Consider the following 23,438-nt stretch of genomic DNA (forward strand, 5'->3'; position numbering starts at 1 on the left):
TCATGTCGTGCATCATAAAGCATTGTCCCACTGGCTAAGTGTGTTTTAATGACAGTGACCTTATCGGGTGTTTATTTTAAAGAGAGTGTCTCTCAGCTACATAATTGTCAGCCACCATCTTCTTACTGTCATCAGCCACCCAGTGTTTGTACCAGTTGGCTTTTCATGGTCTTAAGGGATCACTTTATGTAATGAAGCAGGGGGCCGCGTGTACCTTCTTCAGTGTGTTTTTCCACTGTTCTGGATTAAGCATGTGTCCTCTATTTAAAGATGACAGACATGCATCCCCTTAACAAGACACAGCAGTTACAATTTGTTCCCAAAATGCTTTGGTTAGCTTTTTTATTGCACCCAAAACTATTTTCAGACGAGGCTACTTCTCTTCACTTTCCAACAGTTTTTTGGATGTTTTCAAAAAAGCTCTTATTTTAAAGTGTTGCGACAGAGCCCAGATTTTTTTGTAATTGCGTCAAACTTTCATGAAAATCGTTCATTGTTCATTGTATCACCTTTATACCGTTGCACAGTCACAACCAGTTCCCATGAAGTGGCACTGCAGATGAAAACATCTGATATGAAGTGACGAGATGTGCTCAGTCAGTGAGGATCATAGTGTGATTTCAGTCATGGGTGATCTCTACAAAGAGAACAGCGTCAACAATGAAACCACCAGGAGATATTCAAGCCTTTGTTAAACTTTATGCAAAGTCTAGGGATTTTAGTTTTAAATAGAGACTCTGCATATATTACTGTAGTGGTGTTTTTGTATGTATTCAACAGGCTGTTTGTGAGGCTGTGTCTACAGACTTTATGTAATGGGCACATTTGCTGTAAGCCTACAGTATTCTTCTGAACGAGATATGAGAAGTCATTTGATAAGTCTGTAATCTTTTTTCTCACCTTTCAAAAAAACTTTCCTGCCAACAGTGTGACACGATTCCTGTTAGAGGTGGGAGGAGTCAGTGACCACAGAGTCTGTGTTGCAAGATCCAGATGTATTGTTCACACGTTGCAGGAAATGTTCTTGCCATTTGAGCCATTCTGATTCTTTGTTAATAAATCAGTTGACTGCTCCACCACTTTGGTCCAGACTGAATAGCTTTTGGGTGGATTTACAACTGTACCATTAAATTTGTTTCAAATATCCATGGTGCCCAGAGGACACATTCTGATGACTTTTTTAATCCCCTGACTGATCCTGTAGCGCCACTGCCATGTTTTCACTTGTCCTGAGAATGTTTCAACAGCTATCAGACAGATTGGCACCAAATTTTGGACAGACATTCATGGTTCCCAGATGATGTATCCTCTAACTTTGGTGATCTCCTGACTAGCCCCACCATGAAATTTGCGATTTTAAGTGAAATGTCTTGAGGACTATTGGAGGGTTGGCCATTAAATTTGGTACAGACGGTATATAACATGGACATAATGTCTGATGTAACCCATAGATTTCTGAAGAACTGTTGTGATGTCGATGTGGTAGCTTCGGCCATTTTCATCTTCGCAGCGCCTTACTCCACTTAACTCCCAGCTAATCTAAAAATGGGCAAAGAGGTGGAGTGTGGCTGAATCTGTGGTGGGTTTAATGATGCCTGGTTGCAGACAGCTAGCTATAAGCTGTCATTCAAAGTGGCCACGGCCTTTATTATGCATAACATTAAGCCTTTATATAATTAAAACGAGTGAGTTATAAAAATTCACCCCCCATACTGCTGTCATGTATACCAGGCTGTAAACATGTTTATTACTGCTATAAAGTTGGGCATTTTAATATGGGGTCTTATGGGGACTGACTTGTTTTTGGAGCCAGCCACAAGTGGCCACTCCAGGAACTGCAGTTTGTGGCTCGTACTATGTGATTGCTTTGTACCACTCAAGATAAACTGTAATTACTTTGATAATCCTTTAATTCCTCATCTTGAGCTATCATCAAGTACTTGACCAAATACCTGTGAAACTAATGCCGTTCCCTTCAGCCTCAGCTGTACTTGCTAATGCTAATTACTCTACTAAATGTTAGCATGTTATCGTGCTGAACTAAGATGTGTTTGCATTTAGCTCAAAGTACCAATATGCCTAAGTACAGCCTCACAGAGCTGCCAGACAGAGACAGAAAGTACACCAACATGTTATCCACCACACTAGTCTGTATAAATTGAAGCATACCTTTCGTCTAACTCATCTCTCTCCAGTAGAGGCTCACCCAGCTCTTACTGGTGCCACTTTAGCACAACCATATATCATGAAGGCTCCAAGAGGGTACTCTGTCCACCTGAAGCTTCCTCTAAACCCAAACATATAAAGCTTAGACATAAAGTCAGTGTTGTTGCTGCTTCGAGTCACTTGCTGGTACAGTATGTGCAGATGTTGTTGTAGAAGTTTTAAGACATTCAGTGGTGTGGTGTAAATGTTAGCTTGAGGTATGACAGTAGATATTAAGATGACTCACTTCTACCAAATTACGTTTTTATGACTTTTCAAAAGTTAACAAATAGTTCCACACTCCCAAAAGCCTTAGACCTAGACTGCACAAATATGCCCTTAATCCCTGTTGTTTTCCAAAAAAGTTTTCACCAGAGAGAATCACTACTCTGTTTTCAACTCTCCTAATTAGATGTTGTGCGAGTGCCAATCCTGTTTTTTTAATAAAGATTTGACAGAGGTCACCTCAGGTTTCCTGGCTGGTGACGTCAGTGCCTCGTTTCAACGACCCCCCCGGAGAGAGTGAAAACAGGCAGATCGTCCCTCTGTGAGCGGAGGGAGGGAGAGACAAAGAAAGAAAGAATTACAGAGAGCGAGAGATTGTTGGACGGATGGATGGAAACTTGCGGCCTGTTTTTGTCCAGTCCCAAACAACCCAGCAACCACACCCTCACAGGAATTCCTGCAGCAAAAATATTTCATGTCATGTTTTTAAAGGACCAGTTCACTCTTACCATAACATGTTCAGTGTTTTTGTTTTACTTGAAAAGCCTCCATGTTGCATAAAAGGATGTTCATGGAACTTCATGCAACCATATGTTGTACAAATTTTGGTTTTGCAGTAGGGTACAAAAAATGTCATGTGCAGGGTTGTCATATAAATATTTTTAAATAGTTACTTAAATGTCCATTACAAGATTAATAAAAATTAAAAAGATATACTGTATATAAAGGTAATTAATTATAGAAAATGGCCTGCAAGGTGTGTAGCCAGTTTTGTGAAATATTTAGTTAACGATGTGTGAGCCACGATACATGCGATACATACTTTGAAAAAAAATTTGTAAATTGAGCAGTATTACATCCATTAATCAGTTGGCTAATTCATTTGTATGCTAACTTTCTGTTCCATACCATCTGTCTGAAATTCACGGAAAAAGTTAAAAATGTTCAACGTAATCGTAGCGTATTTTGGAGCAAATAAAAAACAAAACAGAAGGAGGGGTTTTGCAAACACACTGGAGATTATGAGGTTCCCTTATGAATGAATGGACTTCCAGTTCACTTGCATATCAACACAGAGCAACGTGGAAACGAGGCATAAATCAGCTAAGCTAGCAAAACATGCAAATAACTAAAGGACAGAGGGACAGAACAGCTAAAAATAAGATAAATGCTGACTGTAGTCAAAGAAAAATCAAAGAAACAAGATCCTTAATCAGAAGTATCTTTCATCTAGGCCTAAATATTTCTTTGCGGTTTTATTTGAGTAAAATGTGTCTCTACGTCAGTGGGTGTATCTTCATGTGACTCGCTGGCCAGATGGCTCTGTACACAGCCAGTGTGTTTTGGCTCAGAACACTCAAGGATTCTGAGAAATGTCCACTGTGCAGACAGTTTCACTCTGAACGTCAGACACACAGGGCTTTCTGTGTTTGCTCTGACTATGTTTTATTATTTCATCTTTTTGTAAAAACACAAGCTCCAGTGTAGCTGGTCATCGACCATATAGAACTTTTACTGTTCCCTTTTTATGTCTTTGTATATGTATATCCAGAGAGGGTCATGTAAACTTAAATCAAGAACCATCAACAGGCCAGCCTCAACTCGTCCAGGCAGAAGCAAACACTGATTGGCTAATAAAATTTGATGGACGGCTTAAGGGTCACAAACCTGATCTGTGATAGGGTTACACACCCACCCGCCTCCTCTTCTCTAGATAGTATCAGACAAATGGAAATACTGATTCAGGGTCAACATTACAAATCAGCTTCTCAAGTTTCTCCATTACATCACAGCTTTAAAGTTCAAAAGTTGTGTTTAGAGGCAGCTTCAAAGCAGCAGTTGTCTCAGATGACAGAAGTAAACATAGTTTACATTGTGGTAATGTAAACTCCATTATTCATGGATTATAGGTTTGTTGTGTCATGTATTTCCAGACCCTTGTCCTTTGGAATGACAGTGTAGTAACTTTAAGAGTCACAAACTGCACTGTTTCAAGAGTATTGCCTTGTTTTAGGGTAGAACTAACAGCGAGTAAATAAATGCCCCCTCCTTTATCCTTATTGTCTGTGTAGTCTGGCTTTTGGACAGAACTGTTCCCTAGAGGCACCATAAAAAAGACAACAGCCAACTCTTAGAGCTGAATTTTCTGCAAGTTCAACCCATATTTTCTCTTTCCTGTCCACCTCATCTCACTGAACCCTCTCACCAGAGACATGACTCAACATTATTTCCTCTACTTTCTCCCTTTTCTCATGACGGCAATGAAATGGACACCTCCCTCTGGCTCTAACAACCTTATGCGCTAGTCTTTTTGTGCCTCCATTAAAGGCAGGTAAGAGGAATGTGGTAGGGACACTGAGTGGCTGTCCCTACCACCAAGGGGCAACAACATGCCTGGACAGGGAAAAATGGAGTGCAGTGCAGTCAGAGAATTGTTTTCACCTGCCACTTTATCACTCTTGAACTACTGCTTTAGACTTTGGTTCATCCCTCTTCCCATAGTCCTCTTTCAACCAGAAGTCACTGCCAACAGAGACTCTTACATCTATTCTAGTCATAGGCTGGTGAGACAAAGCTGTCTCTGTTGCACAGAGGAATCCCCTCTGTGTGTTGCACAGCTGAGTATCAACCTGGAACCTCTCCTTCTTCTCTTTTAAAACTATTATTACATGCCACGATGCTCTCTGTCCTCATTTCTCTTTCTCTCACACCTCCCTTTCCACCCCTCCCATCCTCTCAGTTGGTTAATGTTATAAATAGTGGGCTGTGGAATGTAATTTAAGAGAGCTTTGTTCATTTTAGGGCTTTTTATCGCTCATTGGTTCGTAGAAATGCATTTCTAGGGGTTGAACGTACACATGTTATAGAGGTTATGGAACAAAAAAAACAGATTAGTGCAGTTGAGACCTGTTTTGGTGTTTTTTGATGTAGTTTCAGTGTTGTATGTTTGTGTTTGAGAAATGGAGAGAGAGAAGCAGTCAGTGCAGAAAGAATGCGTCTGTCGGAGGACAAAAGCAGGTCGGGAATGATAATGCTGGTCCGAGAGAACTGGGCTTATCCCGACCGGCAGTATGGATTTCCTGCCCGCAGCCTCGTTTCAGTCACATTTGACACACACACATACACACAGTCTAGTACTCTGTGAGTCTGAATTGTCCTTGAGAAAGGACACAGTTGCTCCATCGTTTGGTCTTAAGATGCTATTCTATCAATTATCAGCTGTATGCTAATGCTCCATTATACTGGTGCAGATATCATAATATTACATTTAAAAAATGTAATAAAACAGTTTTCATTAGTTGCCTTTAATTACCACATTAAAATCCTTAAAATGGCACCTACTTATTATCCCTCACTAAAGGTCTAGAATTTATGAATTGAATGCAAATATTTTTCATTTCACAAGTTTTAACCACTGGACACAAAATATCTCCTACTTCACTGTAACGTCCATTCTCAGTGCACTCAAGGCATCAAGTTTTAATGGATGTGAAAACAGCCTTCTAGTTTCAAACTTGAAACTTGAATTCAAATGTTTTTCATGAATGTGATGATGTATGTTGATTTTTAGCTAGCTAGTGATGATTCATAGTATAGCCAGAACATCTTAACAATTGTTCGATGGATTAACATCAAAGTTTGTATAGACATTCATGGTCCCCAGAGGATATACAGTATATAAGAATAATAATGACTTTAGCTCTTCATTTGCTTGAAAAGCTATTGACATGATTGATTATCATGAACTTTGTTAACAACAGTAATGGTCCATATAGCACCATCACCAGGTAAATCTCTTTTTTTTTTTCATTTTCAAGTACTTGAAAGACTGATGACATTCCCATGAGCCTCATCTGTACTTTGAGGTTTTTATCTAATCAATAAATGTTAGCATGCTAAACGAAGATGGTGAAAACAGGAAACGCAATGCCTGCCAAACATCCGCATGTTAGCATATGGCATTAGCATTTAGCTTAAAATATTGCTGTGCCTCATCGAGCCACCAGGGTAGCTGTAATCTCTTAGGGTTTACGCTTGGCGCAAAGTGGCGCACAGCACAGTGCAAGTGTCACTGCTAGTTACAGACTGACACAGTTGTCCTTTTTTTCACGCAAATGCGCCCACGTTGTGTTAATTGCAAATGTACTTGTGCCCACCTGTGCGCCTCTAGGCATATTGGTCTTAAAATGAGGTGTGGTCAGGTGCATTGATGGCACATTGCTATCTTTAGGCAGCAGAAAGCAACTGCGCCACAGACCAACAAAAAGCTTGTCTAAAGTCAGTGGCACAGAATTATTCCTGCTGTTTACACGGATACACTCTGATTTTATGATTAGAGAAGCTGCTTTCAGTCATTTTAAATGTTCCCATGCGTGCAGTTATGTCACTGTAACAAATATTGAGGCACATTTAGGCAGCAAAACTAAAAGTTGTAGTTATAAACTTGACAGGACAGAAGAAGAACAGAACGGAATTAAACTTTTATCTTCCGAAATAAATATTTTCAGACAGGATCTCAGGATTTAATAGGAGGATAGGATGGATCGGCTGCTTCACGCCAAACTATTTTACTGTATGACTCTGGGCTGTGTGATATACATTTTACATTATGCATGATATGAAGATTTTATCCTTATGGCCACCCTTATTTGTAAGGCTTCTGTAGTTAGGTTTGAGACTTTTCGTCTGACAGTTTGAACCTAACAAGGTCCTGTATTTCTCTATAATCACATGTCCATGAATAAAAAGATTTCATGCATGTCTGTATTCATCCACTAATTATATAGAATTAAATTTGTTGCAGCTACACAGAAAATGGATTCCAAAAATATCTCACTAATCCCATTATTTACATACTTATATAGATATTTCTTACTCTACAAATTTAAGTGAGTAAGTTGCTTGCATGATCATTTGCCTTCCAAACTAATGTATTAAGATGTAATCTTTTCTCTAGCAGGAGGAAGGCTTGGAAAAGGTTATGGGTGTGCATGTGAACATCACCAGCAACTGTAGCTACAACAGTTGAGGTAGAGAAGTAGGAATGGAGAAGGAGAAATACACAGGAAGGGAGGATTGGTGATACATTCCCCAGTCGGCTCTCAGTGTTCTGGTGGTGAATGATTGTGTACCTATTACTGCACACACATACACACACACAAACACAGACTGTACAGCTCCCTCACAGATGTACAGACCATGGCTGTTTTCTACTGTATCACCATGGAAACGTTAAAACATTTCAATCTGTGAGACGTGAGTGAACTAAACTCTGAGTCATTTCAACCCCTCCCAGCACACCATGACATGCAGTCGGTATGGATTCCCCGACCACATGCACACACGCACACACGCACACAAAAAGGAAAAAAAAACATCTTGCACGGAGAAAATCTTGAATCATCACTCACTCCAAATGTGCAATAGGTCAGATTTTTTGAGGGGAAAAAAGCAAATTAACTTTTAATCAATTTTAAGGGATACAAAGAGAATCTGCCGCATGATCTTGATTTGACACAGTATTTATTGTATAAAGTAAATGTACTCCATATGTATGAATCCACTCTTGGCTGGAGATAATCCTTATGATTCTCCATGATGTTTGCTCATGACATATGGTAGGAGGCTGCTGACTTGCACTGAGGGTATATCATCGACTCGAAGGACAAAGGCCATTAAAGTTGCAGCATATGAGTACCATCGTGACAGTAATAGCCTTGGGACTTGTGCCAGAAGTAGCCCAGGAATCCCAACAGACAGGTAATTTGGCTGCCTCATCTCAGGAGCTAAATGAAGACAGTGACCCACAGCTCAGTGACAAGGGATGAAACAGACCTTGTGAATATGACAGTGCAAGAGTTGTGTAACTTATCTCTTATCATATCACAAAGATGCACACTATAAATCTGGATTGATGTGATTTTCAACTCACCGGTAATCAATAGTAGATAGAGGCTTCAGTTAAGAGGATAGAGAGCAAAACTCTGGAAAACTGACGTGAGTGTTAAACATACTTGTCTCTCGAAACAGTTGATGTTGTGAAACCAGGTTCTTTTTTTGCTTTGTGATTAATGTATAGTGCTTTTTTATGGTAGATGAAAGCTAAAAACTTGGATAATTCTGCTGGATCGCTGCTCAAACTAACAAGTAACTTCTGTGATGTTAGTTGATTGTGGAGGCTACTGTGTGACAAAGGCTAGGGGGCTGAAATTATGACAGTTCTTTATAGTCAGTGAAAGATTTAAAGGGTAACTCCATAAATTTTACGTAATTAAAGTGTGTTTACAGGTCTTGGGGAGTACTACTGCATATGTGAAAAAAGTAATATAAAGCCTTTTGTAGCTCCAGAGGAGGCTGCATGTAATCTTCTAAATTGGCTCCAGTGATGTCACCTAGTGGCTAAATTGCTTTGTGGGTATTGTAGGCACCAGGTTTTGAAAAGGAAGAAGAATGTGTGGAATAAAAAAGGTGATATCTCTGGTTTGGCTGTATCAATTTTGATTATTTAAACTGTCCATAATGTTAGACCAATGGGCTGCTTTTCAAAATCTGGTGCCTAAATTACCCCAAATGCCATTTATCTGATTACATGCAGCTTCCTCTGGAGCCACAAAAGGCTTTATACTGCTTTTCATATATGTTGCAGTGCTCCCCAAGACCTGTAAACACGATTTAGTGTGGAAAATCGGTGGAGTGACCCTTTAAATTTGTTGATGTTAAATTAGCACAAAAGACAGTGCTCTTCTTTTGGCAATTCATTCACCACAGGTCCAATGAAGCCCCTTGTTTCTAACTGACAAAGTGTTGTACACTATAATCACAGGTGTGTCTTAGCCCTTTTCCCCCAAGGCTGTTACACCTCCTCCACCTTCTGTCCTCTTGCTTCCCATTCCCTACCCCTGTGGGTCCTCACCACATTCAAACCAGATGAGCCAGTCCCATGACACCCACCCACCCACACATTTACAGTGATGTCAGCTTGTCTCGTCACCATCACAGTGCAATTTGAAACTCACTTCAGAGTTCAGTGGTAGAGTTTGTATGTTGAGGTTGAGCAAAACTGGACATGACCGAAATGTAACTGGTCCCTTGAGACCAGCCCTACCTGTCTGTCTAATTGTGTGTGTGTGTTTGTGTGTGTCATGTTTAACAAGGGGTGTCGAGTTTCCACCTGGCTGCACACTGACAGGAAAGAGCCCCTCCCTCTTGTCTGCAGAAAAGCAGCTGAACCTCTTCACCTTTGCCAGGCCACCTCTCCAACACTGGACTGCTCAGTAGTTTCCCAAGGAAGTTCAGATTTCCTTTTTTTGTTTTTACTTCAAGAGAAAGGAAATTCACCTGCCCTGTCTATGAAAGCTACATAAGGCTTTCCGTCTTTTAGTCCGGCTTTTAGAGTGATCTATCTAAGAATACACTGCTCCAAGGTGTGTATTTTTCTTTCCTAGCTGCCATAATGCTTCGAAACCCAGGGGTTCCCCTCCTGAGGGAGTCTGGGATGACTGCACCTGATCCCAGGAAAGGAGGCTAAGAGAAAGGACAAAAGGGAAGCCAACAGCGGGACAAGAAACTACTAATGATCCGTGCAAGAACTCAATGCTGAAGCTAAAATGCTGAATAGCAGCTGTCTGGAACGTGAGGAACTAGCGCTGGAATGGTGTGTCTAACTCCTAACAACACTGTGAGAGGTGGGAGGAGAGGCTGGCTCTCATACAGAGGGAGGGACTCGGAGAGCATGGAGCTTCATTCACTCCGCTAAACACACACACACACACACACACACACACACACACATGGTCTGCGAAGCTGTTCTCAGGCTGAGAGAAAAGAGGGGAGCAGAGGAGAGGAGAGGACAGCACGCTCGCTGAGTAAGTTGTATACTGTTATGTCCTGTCTGTGCCTTTTACAGCAAATGTTTTGCATCGATTGTTAACGTGACAGCACATAGAGGAACTGCATGTGTCCTTCTGTGTTCTTTAAATGTGTGTTCATGAAGTAGAAGTATGTATCTGAAGTACTTTTTTCCCACTGCCAGTTTTATTGAATTGAGCTTTTTTCTTTTCTCTAACTCACCCATAAGCACGTTTCTGCTGATGTGAACCACATGTCACACACACACATAGACGCTGCAGAGGTCCAGCTCTCCTCCCTGGGGCTTCTTCTCTACATACACAAATCTGAGAGAATAGAAAAATGGGGAAAAGTGGGGGTGGAGGGGAAACTTTAGTTGGACAATGTAGGAATGTTATATTGTTAACAGGCTGTTATATGTTCCTGTTTAATCCTTGTGTTTTCATATTTTCTCCTCATTAGTCTGTAATAATCCTATGTGAGTTTGACTTATTCCAGTTAATCTCCCTACTTAATGGATCTGCTCTTTTTTTCTTCGTCTTGTTCTTGCCTCTCATGTCACTCTGTCATCCCTCTGGTTTCCATTTTTAACCATATTTTTCTGTCTTTCCATCTCGCCCTCTCTCTCTCCCATCCTGCTGGTTTCATTGTTGTCCCAGGTGGTGACTGACAGAAAAAACAGAGACAGTGAGGGACAGAGGGGTTCATCCAACCCTGGAGAGCAGGGAGATTTCAGATCCTCTGACTTGTAACAGAAGACACACTGATTCGGGTGGAGGTACCGGGCCTTGGCTCCCAGGACCTCCATTATGTCCCGGAGGAGGTCTACAGGCGACCTGGTACCCAAGGACATCACTGAGATCTTAGCCCGAGAGGCGAGGGTTCAACGTGGGCAGAAGAAGCCAGGAAGTTCCCTGGGACAGGCCTTCAGCTGGTTAAAGGGGAGCCGCAAGAAGAAGTGCATCACTAACGGGCTGAACCGTGCTGGTGTGACGGATGCCAAACTAGGACTTCAGAACCATGACCCTGCAAAAGGTGAGTGGGTCAAGAGATTATACTTAACCTTTTTTAATTTGAGGTGTTCAGCTGATGCTTCTACACAGTGATGATGGGGAGAAGAAGACAATAGAAGAAGCTTTAACTCCTACATCACTGAAAATGACACTTATGACAAATATATAGCCAAAATCAATGCTTTTGTAGATTTTGTATGTTTTTTGACAGTCAATGGCTCATTAAAAGTTGACTTGAAGAAAAAGTTGTTCTTTTACAAAATTCAACACAAAATGTAATCCATGTAGTTTTATTCTACAGACTGCTATAGTAGTCTGTATTCATGAACATAAAAAGGCATATTTTAAGTCGTAATCTGAACTAATACAATTATACCATTAATCTGTGCACTAATCCATATTTTTACATTAACAATGGATGAAGTGACTACATTTAACGTAAAAGCTGTCGCCCATAGTAATGGATCCCTAGAAATTATCACCCGACTCTGCAGTTTCACTAAGCTTCATGGACCATTTTAGCATCTTTCAGCTCATTGTTTCAGGTCAGGTTTTGGCATCGCTGTAATGATAATATAAAAGCATAGCAGTGCAAGTACACCCTTTCAAAGATCAAACCATTTTTAATTCTGAATATTCAAACATTGGATTTGGAATGTGGGAAAAAAATATTAAAATATCCTAAATAAGTAAAACACAAATAAAATAAACAAAACAATGGATAAAAAGTGGAAAAAAGAACACTTAGGTGCTGCAACCAAATTGAAAAAGTTAAGGAAGACTCTGCTAGTTATTGTGGCATCATGTGGGCTAAAATGTCTGTGACTTTCTTACGGAGATAAACACTCATGTAAAGAGCGAAATCGAGCAAAGTCAAGGTCACTCTACACATACACTCTAAAGTTAATAAGCTATATACGATCAGTTGATAATGCAGCTATCACAACAGCCCTTTCATGAACCCAATTTTTGACCACAGCTGATTTTAGCTAAAAAAAAACTAATAAACCCACTGTTAGCAACGTGTCCACCACCAAACAGCAGACAAACCAAGTTACAACTAGCTGGTGAACACTGTGGAGCATTTAGCAGTTAGAACGTTAGTCATGAGTTTGTGGAGACGTAAACAGAGCTGAAAGCAAAAAGGAGCTAAAATTATCCAGACAGTCAGAAACACAACTCCAGCTGAATTCTTATTTGGTCTGTGTCCACTGGATGCTGGAAGTGTTAACTATTATGTTATACCTGAACAACTTTATGAGGTTATATACTGTACTTATTGTCAGTGTTGTGTTTGCAGCTTGTTGCGCTGCCCCCAAGTGGCCAAATAAACCATCGAATGCAGGCTTGGTCATTTGTAAAATTACCAAGAAATCATCCTCCTCAGAAAATCAGCTATCAATGAGAGAAGGTTCTATCTAAGAAATGCATAGAGGTTCTGTCGGAGTGGATATTCCTTGTCAAGGGTCAGTTGAGTTCAGGATCAGATAGATTTATGAAGCCATGCTTCTGCTTGTTTGGCAGCTCTACTCTATAATTCTGTCTGTCATGATCACAGACTGTATGATCATGGTCTTTCAAAGAAATATACAGACTTTTGCATTAAGATGGAAAGTTAATCAGGATTTTGTTATCGTCAGAACATCAGTCTGCATATTTATAACTTGGCAACAGTGACACACACACACACACACACACGCAGAATGACACACCGGTCTAATCCCTCTTTCTGTTTACTGATGCGTTTGCTTGGTCGGCAGCACAGAGATTACCCACAGTCCCCATTTCCTGTTTTTGTTCCACCGCTAAAGCCATCCCTTTCTCTTCTGTCATTGTGTGTGTGTGTTACTGTAGTAACTATCCAACAACTCTTGGAAATCCAGATTCACAGTCTTTCAGACCTTTTTTGGTCTTTTGTGGTTTTTGTGCACATTCCGCCTAAAAGGGACTTCCATGATACCTTATTATGCCATACGATGTGGTTTTGTGTGGTCTATCGAGAACTATGAATACTGGATGGGTAACAGACAGTGACTCCATTTGAAACCAAAGATTAACTAGTAGTAAGGCTAATAATTCCCCAGCAGAGGATGTGGTCAAAGGCTGATGGCAAGAATGTGTGGGAAACATTTTTTCTGGCATTTTGTTTCAGTGATTTACTGATTTGAATACAAAAGGGGATGACTGTCAAGCATGTCCAAGAAACAGATTGCAGATAATAAGAGAGTTACAGATTAAAAAAGTGACCTAGAGGTAGTGTGATGGAGGCTTTTGCTCATTCACTGTATTCCCTTATTGTTTTAGAGCATTTTAGGTTGTCGTTCTCGCAAGATAATAGCTTTGTTGTGACCCTAGATTTATTTTGGGTTCAAGTATATTGTTTTAGTTTGTCGACTGATTGTGACTGACCAGAGGTGGGTCCTAATGAAACTGCAGATGTGTTTAATATTGATTAAAGCTTTGTTTTGGAGAGAAAAGGTGGACAAGAAAAGTACCTCCAACTTCCCAGTGAAGTTACCAACTCCTTTTCCCTCATTAACATTACCAGGTTTAGTATTTGCATTTAGTTTAAACTGGATGTATTGCCACATAGGCACTTCTGCATTTTGCTTTGACAACAAATCCTACGACTCCTGTACTGCTCCTGCACTGCTGCTGCTGCTGCTGCTGCTGCTGTCAGCATCTCTAATGATAATGGTGGGGACGATGGACAAGTAATGTAATCGGTGTATGCCTGAACACTTTGTAACAACATAGGCAAGCCTAATACAGCGATTCTTACTTTCAGGTGATTATACACTACTGAAAACATAATTATGAATGATTATGATGATGATGTTCCATTTTCTGCTAGTTGATCCTCCTAAATTCTACACATTGGACCTTTAATTCTCACTCTATAACAGTGTGCAGCCATGGCTGGATCTTGCCAAAGTTAACCTGCTGTCAACACAGGTGGTCTGTAGTCTGATCTTATTCTAACAAAAGAAACAATTATGCAGATTGGTGCAGCTGGTGCTTTCTGTCTCACCTGTATGTGTGAAGTCGTTAGGTTTGGATCGTCCTGTTTTCTTTGGCACTTTGTCTCCCACAATGATTAAGAGGGAAGGCTGTTTTCCCAGCAGTAAATTATTATTATTATTTTCCTCTTGCTGCAGTTCATTCTTCCTAAACCTGCTGGGTGACTTTACCAACCTGATGAGACAAAGCAAAGTCTGTACAAAGAACACTGTCAGACACAGACGCACACACCAGACACATACTGTACCTGTACTCACTTACACACATCCACATAGTCCCTGGTCTTCATGACTATGCTGGTTTGGTTCTTAAAGTATTATTGTATATTATTTATTTATATTTTGACGTGTTCCCCATTTTCAAAGCAAAATTTGATATAAGCTTAAGCGGTGACCTTTACTATCTCTCACATCTTGACACCTAGTGTCATTATCTTTCAGTTGCAGTTGATATTTTCAGCAACATTTTCTGAATCAGACACAAGTGGAATCGGGTCCGTAAATCTGAAATCACACATTTCTGTTTAGTTCCCTAATTTCATCTGACATTCATTCATTCTGCACAAAATAGTGACCTCAAAAATTCCCACACGACGCAAAATATGCAGACGACGCTTTGCCTTTGCTCATTTAACATCTTATGTTCTACAAAGTCTGCAGCAGTGATGGAAATTGATTCCAAACTAAAGAAGGACGGGAAAATTACGTTCCCTGTGATGCAACAAAAATCACAAGACTGATTTCAACCCCTCAGCGCATATCAGGCACAGCAAACGTAGCAAGATGAGTCTGACATTAAAGTCATAACAAGACGTAAGAAGATGGAAACAGACAGAGAGGGAGACTCAAATGCAGAGAAAAGGGGTGTTAGTGTCTTGTATCTGCAGAGACCCTACAGCCCTGTGCCTGGATTTTCTTGTTTTTTCAATTGCCAACCCAAAATGTCAGTATTGGATGTCCTGGGAATGAGACTCAACAATCAACTATCTTTCTGGTGCATTTACAAACAGACAGGACAAATCCTACTGATTCTACCATATTAATATTTATATTATTATGGTGTAAAGTTCAGTTAGCTCTGCACAGAAATGTCCTTAAGAGGGATACTTTTTACCTTTATACTTTGAGTACATTTACTGTACTTTATTACTTTTACTTTATTAAAGAAGTTGAATCAGTACTTCAACTTTTACCAGAGGATTTTTAAAAAAATTTTTATCTGTACTTGTGTGTGGACTTCTGCCACCTCTGCCATCTGGAGGCATTGACACTTCATGCGCTTGGCTCACCTGGTTAACCAGGCTTTGTCACCTAGCATGCCACAGGTGATAGAAAACAACTGGTCCACTTCCCAAACATAACTTGTAAAACCTGAGCATTAGATTTTCTGCTCTAAGTGTTCTATGTGAGCAAGTACTCAGTCATAGGCTATTTTGACAGTAACTGTTTGGGTCACAGGATGTACCGAAGCGAGGAAGTCACATACCAAACCGAATGTCCTGTACAGAACAGTTGAAGAGAAATACACGTATCATTACACCCCTGTCCTGTAGCAAACCTCTGCACCTTCTTGTTTCTGTAGCAATGACATGTAGCTCTTGCTATAATATTTCTTCATTGGTGCGTTTACTTTGGCTGCCATCCCTGCATGACTGGCTCAGATCTGCTCGTCCGTGATCTCTGCAGTCCAGCGCTGACTGGCGGCTATATTTTACAGAGATTCCTCTAATAAAAAAAAAGAAAAAAAGAAAAACACTCTTTGATGTGCTGAATTCCTGGGAGCTGTGCATCAGGGTGGTTGGTGTGTGTGTGTCAAGGTCTGTTAGAGTGCATGTGTGCGTGCATGGCAGCCTGGATGCCAGATTGGGCCTAGAGTTATGCGATGGAGAGGAGAGATTACAACGAATCACAAAGGCCCTTTCAGCCTTGAGAGGACTCTTAGGGAACACTCTCTCAATGCTTTTTTAATTAGAGCAACTTCTCAGCACACACACACACACACACACACACACACACACGTGTCGTGTATCGTTCGCTCAGATTTTTCAGGTTTTTTTGCCTATTCATCACTGCATATTACTGTTTTTGATTTGCTTCTCAGATTGCTTAATGCTGTCTTTTCAGCGCTGCTGTGGGTGTGTGTTGGTCTTCACTGCTTATTATTGTGCAATCAGTGTGTGTTTAAAGTCGTGTGTGTTGACGTCTGCTGAGAGGGTGTGTGACCGAGTGCTACCCTGTATCAGAGGGTATCTCTGTGTTTGTGTGTCAGCAGCATATTGCCGAGCTTAGGGCGGCGCCAACCCAGCGCCAACACTCATTACATCACCTCCACACACACACTCACACACACACACACACACACACACACACACACACACAGAAGGGTGTATAGAGCCCCCGCAACTACCTGCTTTGTCCAGCACAGCCCATCTTCAGCTGCTGGCTGATTGAGCGGTGAGGTAATTTTGCACAATCCCTGGGATTCCACATGTGCGTCCATGTGTGTAGTCATTGTTTGCTGCATCTGTGAAGTCATGTGTGCGTACGTATCCGTGTGAGAACACTTTTTATAGTGCCCTCGTTTGTAATGGATCCCATTCTTTGCTTCAGTTTCTCTATGTGCGTGGATTTGTTTGTGTGTGTGCTTGTGTGCTTGTGTGTGGCTGCCACATCAGAAAAAACAGTCAGGGTGTGTAGATTCACAAACTATACTGTAGATTACAGACCCAGCAGAGTAATTGAAGAGTGAACATCTCATTACACGGAGAACGTTGTATACAGCCTTAGCTCTATTACAGGCCACAACTCAGGGCTGCTTTAATACAGTTTGACAGGATGAAGGCAGCGAGTGGAGGGTAAAGAAAGGCATGCGGCAGAGAGGGAGGAGTGTGAAAGTTTAATGCCACCGCACAATGTTCCCTGCGAACATCACTCACCGCTCTCTCCCTCACACACACACACACACACACTTTGATGAGCCCGGTAATTTTACCTGGGTAAGCAGATACCTTCAACCCTCATCCATCACCGCAGACCTAAAGCCACGCAGGTGAGGTAAACGTCTCCCAGACAACGGCATTGTGAGGAGCACTTCGCTGTGGCAGCACTACTGTGAGACTGTGATGTCGGAGGGAAACTTGAATCGTCTTTCAGGTCACGTTTAATGTGAGGACATACAGTAGAGAAGCAGAGGGGGAGAATAATGAGCAGTTGGAGATGAAAGAGAAAGCATCATAAGAATTGAGGTCACAACTAAGGATGAACGGCTGGTCTCTGAACCAGAATCTGTTCATTTATTGATATGATATTTATATTTTTATAAACTCTGGGCTTCAGAAAATGTTTTACACTGGTTGCGCTGGTGTGCCTAACTTTTCTATTTACATCTCCAATTGGTGTTTGTTTAAAAAATATTGTTACAGGCTATATTTTGTGCAACCAATGACAATGTTTTGTCAAACTTGACAGATTTTTTAGTGCATGTGCGACCACCAGCCAACAGTTGAACCCTTCGAGCCCTGAAACTTGGATGAAACAAGCACCGATTTTGACATTTAAAGTATATTACCTGAAAGTACCTGTTTCACCTGAGTACTCGCTCAACTCTACTCACAACCCACACTGTTCATATGTTCAAAACACATTGTAGATCTTAATGAAAAATCAGTACGATATGGAAACATGTTTGTTTTTCCTTTTCATCTGTTATGATAATGTGTTTGCACTATTATCTACAGTGGAGAAGACCATTTTATTGTAGTGTTTTTAATGATATTTTTACCATATGTCTTTAGGGAATCACGCACACATACTCAACCCATGTGTATAACACATCATACACTTATATGTAAAATACGAAGAAAGGGGGATACTAAAATTACTTGTGATCAGCATGCAGTGCTTTCCTCCAGAGGTATTGTTTATGGAATAAGAGCTGATGGGTTGTTTTGTAGGACATGGAGTGTGTTTGATGTGGCGGGGAAGCAGCTGGAACAAATCAGCGCGGGACTGAGGGAGTGGGAGTCCATAAACAGATGGATATACAACTGATTTAGCCTCAAGACCGTGTGTGTGGCTCCTGTTACGTAACTTGCTGTAATAGATACACCTGTTGAACAGTGTTTACCTGATCCAGCTGCGTGCTCTCTCTGTCTGACTTTTTTTCTCTGTGAAGAGAAGAATAGACCAGACGATGACACAGCAACTGAGGAATTCAGTCAGTCCACAAGTGACACTTGGGACCATATATGTTCTGATGGGTTGAGCTCTTGGAACATTGACCACTTTATCTTATTAGGCTTAATATGTTTAATTTAAACTGCAACACTGTGATGTATCATATGTGACTAGACTCTTGGCCTCACAGGCTCTAACTCACATATGTATTTTTAGCAGGCCACATATTTTCTACAAGAACAGATCAGTATTTGGACCTGCAGATGTACGTGTCTGTTTTTTAAATAGATGCTGTTGATAGTGAAGTGCATGTTGATGAGGTTTTACATTTAATAAAGAAAATAAATTAGGGAGTGAAACATCATCGTTTCGCACAGAAGTCCATCGGATGTGAAATTAGAAAGTACAGTATAGTTTTGTTGATTCATATTTTTTTCCGTAACTCCTTTACACATATTTTTATAAGCGTTTTTCAGCCACATGACGATCCGACAAGAAAAGGGTTGGGTTTTGTTAGAAAATAACTAGTACATCCCGTGTGTTGTCCAACCATGTCGAAAAGCAGAAAGCGTTCTGATTTGAGTGGAAGCACTCAAAAGAGGGGTGAAAAGCTGCATGTCACTGAGACCAGACTCGATGATTGTCTAAATATGGGAATAACGGCCATAGATTTGTAATAGAACTAGATGCTGAACCAAAGAATGGCACCTATCCAGTCAAATGAGAATTGCTTGGCTGGTGCATACATCAGAGAAAGTTTCTCACTTCTATGTTGTATTCCTGTCTTGAATTTCTGCAGTAGTGTTTCTCTCGCTGGCTCCACCTGCAAGTTCCCGCATACCTCCACACACCTGTCCAATCACTGCATGAAGCAGATGTGACTGTTAGATTGTCGGTTTCGGAAAAATTAGTGATATTTTTGGACACAGATCACCTGTAACTGATGCCGGCTTTCTGAAGCACTGAAGCATACGACAAACACTTCTCATGAAGTTTATCTGTGAATTGGAGAAAAAGTCTATAGTTAAGGTATTCGAGAGAACTTCGTCAACATACATGGATAATATTTTAATCTTAATTTCTAAATATATTTGAGACAAGTTATATCAACACACGATACTGTAACTCGGAAGACTCACAGTTCTATTTAGATCAGCGTGATACCGTACCATTACTTTCCCTGCCTGTAGATGGCGCAAATTGGCATCTCCACATCTGCGTCTGCTTTTCATGCCAGTAGGTGTCCTCTCGTAAGGACACGATATCCTCCATTGTTCCTGTTTGCTTGTGGCGTGGAGGATGATATCGCGTTTCACACAGCATTGCTTTGAAGATCAGCTAAAGAATCTCGCCTACGTTGAGCGAGAACCAGCTGCAGTGGAAAACGAAATCGAAAGAAATACCTGAAGCGTGTCAAATTAAGCTGAGTCGTACCATGCTGTGAAAACATGGCTCATGTCTGCAACTGTTGCATGTCTGGATGTTACTGACTGGGCATGGTTTTGAGTTCTTTGTATCAATGTCACTGTACCGTATGCCCTCAGGGTTTTTATTGTGGTAGCAGGGCCTTGCCACAAGATGGTAGTGCTGGGTTGATGCCAGCAGATGCATTGAATGTGGGAATTATAGTGTAAAGAGTTGCACTAAGGAGACAAGATGGCATCAGTGTCAAAAAGCTCAATCTGTAATGACTGACACCATTTCATTTTTTTGTTGTCTGAATTCATGCCACTAGTCTCAGACCTTTAGAAAGGTGGATCCTCTAATCCTGTCTTGAGGCCCTGGCGATGGTCACCCTGACAACCACTCTCCCTTACAACTATCCCCTGACGACCGCATTCCTCTACACAAATGTCCTTTAATGTACGCGTGCGTAGGTGCACACACACATGCACACAGACCCGCTTGCTGCGCTCTCCTTTGAGTTGCACACAGCTGTCAAATCCTAAAATCTCTCCTGACAATGACGCACACTTTGATCACACTCTATTTAAATGTATCTGGGGCATGTTTGCACGCTGTATTGCAGCTCGTAGGTGAAGTCGGGGTACAGAGCACACACACACACACACATACTTTCCAAGTGCACTCTCATGGCTCTATGACAGATGAGATAGGGAGCACGGAGTACTCCACCAGCACAAATGTACTGGGTGTGGTTCTGCCGGGGCTGCATTAAGAGGCAGCATCTCTCAGTGAGCGCTTTATTGCAGATCATTTTACACTCTGCAACGGGAAGCGCGAGTGATTTCATACTCTCACATCCATCATTTCTCTTTCTATCATGCAGATACATTTATGCACATGTACTCCTATTTGGAAATTCTCTTTAAGTCCTCCTGCTCTTCAGACACCAAATTGATTCCTCTCCTAGAAAACGAGGGATAGTAAATTCTTCCGCCGCGACTCCCACAGTCAGTAAATCTCCTTTTTATTGGAAGCTTTTTATCTTCCAGCAATTCTCTACACATGTGAGTGGTGGGGGGTGGAGAGATAGGAAGAAACGTGAGCAGGGTGACCATGAAGAGGAGTGTGTGGTTTCATCATCACATTCTCTTCCTCTTCCTCCATTTGGTTCCTACAAGGAATCTCAGCTCCAGTGTGTTCATGGCATTTCTCTTCTTCTTCCGTCTCTCTCTGACCTCGTTCTGGAGGGCTGCTATCGATCCGCAATCTCTAGGAGTGGTGTCACCAGCATTAAGTGACGGCAAAAGTCGTGACATCATCATTGTGGGACACACCCTGCCAAGTCGTCACTGTTAGGGACTGTTCAACGCTGTTAAAATTGTTTTGTTAAGAAAATGGGTGGCAAGAAACAGAACACAGGGAATGAGGTAGAGGATGAGTTTACAGTAAAGGTTGGGCGTTGTTTTCGCTTACATTTGTTGAATATCTTCTCACATTGTGAAAAGCGCCGCTGCTTCTCTGGAATCCCCCATCATGACTGTTTCTGTAACTCACCCTTCTGGTTCAGCATCTGTGTTTCCTCGAAGCATAGCTGGGATGTTCTCATCACCAAACAAGCTTTGATCAGTGTCACCGGTTGACTGGTGTATATCCTGCTCTTTTTTAATTTTTCTATGCACACGTCAGCTCACACGCGCATGTGTGTGTGTGTGTGTGTGTGTGTGTTTGGAATTTCAAAACATGCCAGACAGCTACACCTGTGAAGATCACTTGAATTATTGAGCATCTCTATGCCGTTTTTAGTTCCCACTCTTGCTTTTATCTGTTTTTATTCTCTCTTTTAGTTACTCATTCCTACACATAAACACCACTGATATACTGCTCTGTGTGTGTGTGTGTGTGTGTGTGTGTGTGTGTGTGTGTGTGTGTGTGTGTGTGTGTGTGTGTGTGTGTGTGTGTCTCTTGTAGAGGAGTCTGTGTTTTCTCCATCACCACATTGTGTTGACAGGATCTGTCAGCTGGGCTTATAATGGCTTGGAATAAAGACAACTGATCACTGCTAACTGCAAGAGGAAATTGCGAGGATGTACACAACTGAAGAGTGCCATTAACCACGAGAGAAAGGCGTGTGAATCATTCAGTCATCTATATGACGGAGATAAGTGTGTGTGTGTGTACGTGTGTGCTTGTGTTTTCAGCCCTCTCCGACACTGAAAATGCTCAGCTGTGTGAATGCTCGGCTCGAGAGCTCAGCGATCACACAGTCACAGAGTGGGAGGGGCACTTCACACACACATTCACACACACACACACACACACACACACACACACACTTGGTAGTGAGCTTGTCAGTGTTGGATGCTGCCGATGCTACAGCAGCTGGATGAACAGGACTGGAAGTGTGTCAACGTCTTGGAGAATAGGATTGATTTGAGTGTTTGTGTTGCTGGATCTGTGTGTGTGTGATAGCACGAGAACTGGAGTCTTGTAGGAATGGTGTCAGTGGTTCTTTAGCACTCACACACTCTATCCTGCAGTGTGTGTGTGTGTGTGTGTGGAATTGTTTGACCACAGGGATTGAGGAGCGCGGTATTGACTTTGACTCAGGGTGTGTTTCCATGCTGGAGAGCGAAGGACTGTATGTAGGTCTCGAGAAAAGGAATACAGATGTAACGTTACAGGACGACGAGATGATAGATCCCCTTTAGGGGCTCCAGGACTGCCCCAAAATGGGGAACAGCATCCAGAAGAAAAGGAAGGTCCAGACAGAGAGCAACTTCTCTCCACACTCATCTCTAAGCCCCAGCAGGGGAAAACCTAAAGGCTCCTGGCTGTTTGGACGTCCGGATAAACTGAAGACAGGTAAGGGGGAACACAGTATCTGGAGTGGATCCGTAGGTATCGGTCATCATAAATGTGAAAGCTAACTGATGGAAAAGCAGCATTTTATCTGAATTTGTAAAATCGGACTTGAATGTGAGCAGTTTGAGAAGCAGTGACTTAATTGCTGTGTGGTCGTGCATGTGAATTAGTTCCCACAGTAAGCTTTTTAGATGCACACTGACAATATTCCCATGCTGACTTCACCTTAGTCAGCTTCAAGGCTTCCTGCTTATTGCACAAGTGAGCAGAAGAGGGTTGTGTGTGGGCAAGAGTGTTTATTTTCAGTTTTTTTTTCTCCCTGTGATTTGTTTCCTGCTGACAGATGACCCAAACCCCCAAACCTCCCTGCACTTCAGCGCCACAGAGAATGTGTGTGTGTGTCTGATCCTGGGGCTTAGAGTGGGTATTATTTTATGACTCTGTGTAAGTGGTTATTGCCCGACCACTCGACCTGCAGTGGAAAACAGAGCTGAGCCTGTCCCACGCTGATCATTGTCTCTGTTAACAGTCCCCGAAGCAGCAAAAAGCACCAGACAAACAGGTTTAACGGCGGCTCACACTGACAAGGACAGATTGTCCGATTGTGCTGCTGAGATTGTTGACTTCTTCTGTTTCTCAGGTGTTGCTTTCTGTTTCTGTTTTATTTTCTGTTGTGACCCAG

At 41.6% G+C, this 23,438-nt stretch overlaps 1 protein-coding gene across 4 annotated transcripts in view; it reads left to right on the forward strand.

Moving 5' to 3' along the window:
- The first annotated feature begins 9,867 nt into the window (after positions 1-9,867).
- Positions 9,868-23,438, forward strand: part of nhsl3 (NHS like 3) — a 43,974-nt gene continuing 30,403 nt past the window's right edge. For 2 of the 4 annotated variants that reach the window (XM_084379557.1, XM_084379559.1), the window contains exons 1-2: positions 9,868-10,295; positions 10,938-11,313. In XM_084379557.1, the coding sequence (XP_084235683.1) occupies positions 11,088-11,313 (226 nt within the window). In that variant the 5' untranslated portion in view covers positions 9,868-10,295; positions 10,938-11,087. Of the gene's footprint in view, positions 10,296-10,937; positions 11,314-22,253; positions 22,757-23,438 lie in introns of those variants that run through there. The other 2 variants (XM_084379558.1, XM_084379560.1) reach the window with 2 other exon arrangements.

Source organism: Pagrus pagrus (assembly GCF_965226575.1).
Source record: "Pagrus pagrus genome assembly, chromosome: 17".
Lineage (NCBI taxonomy): Eukaryota > Metazoa > Chordata > Actinopteri > Spariformes > Sparidae > Pagrus > Pagrus pagrus.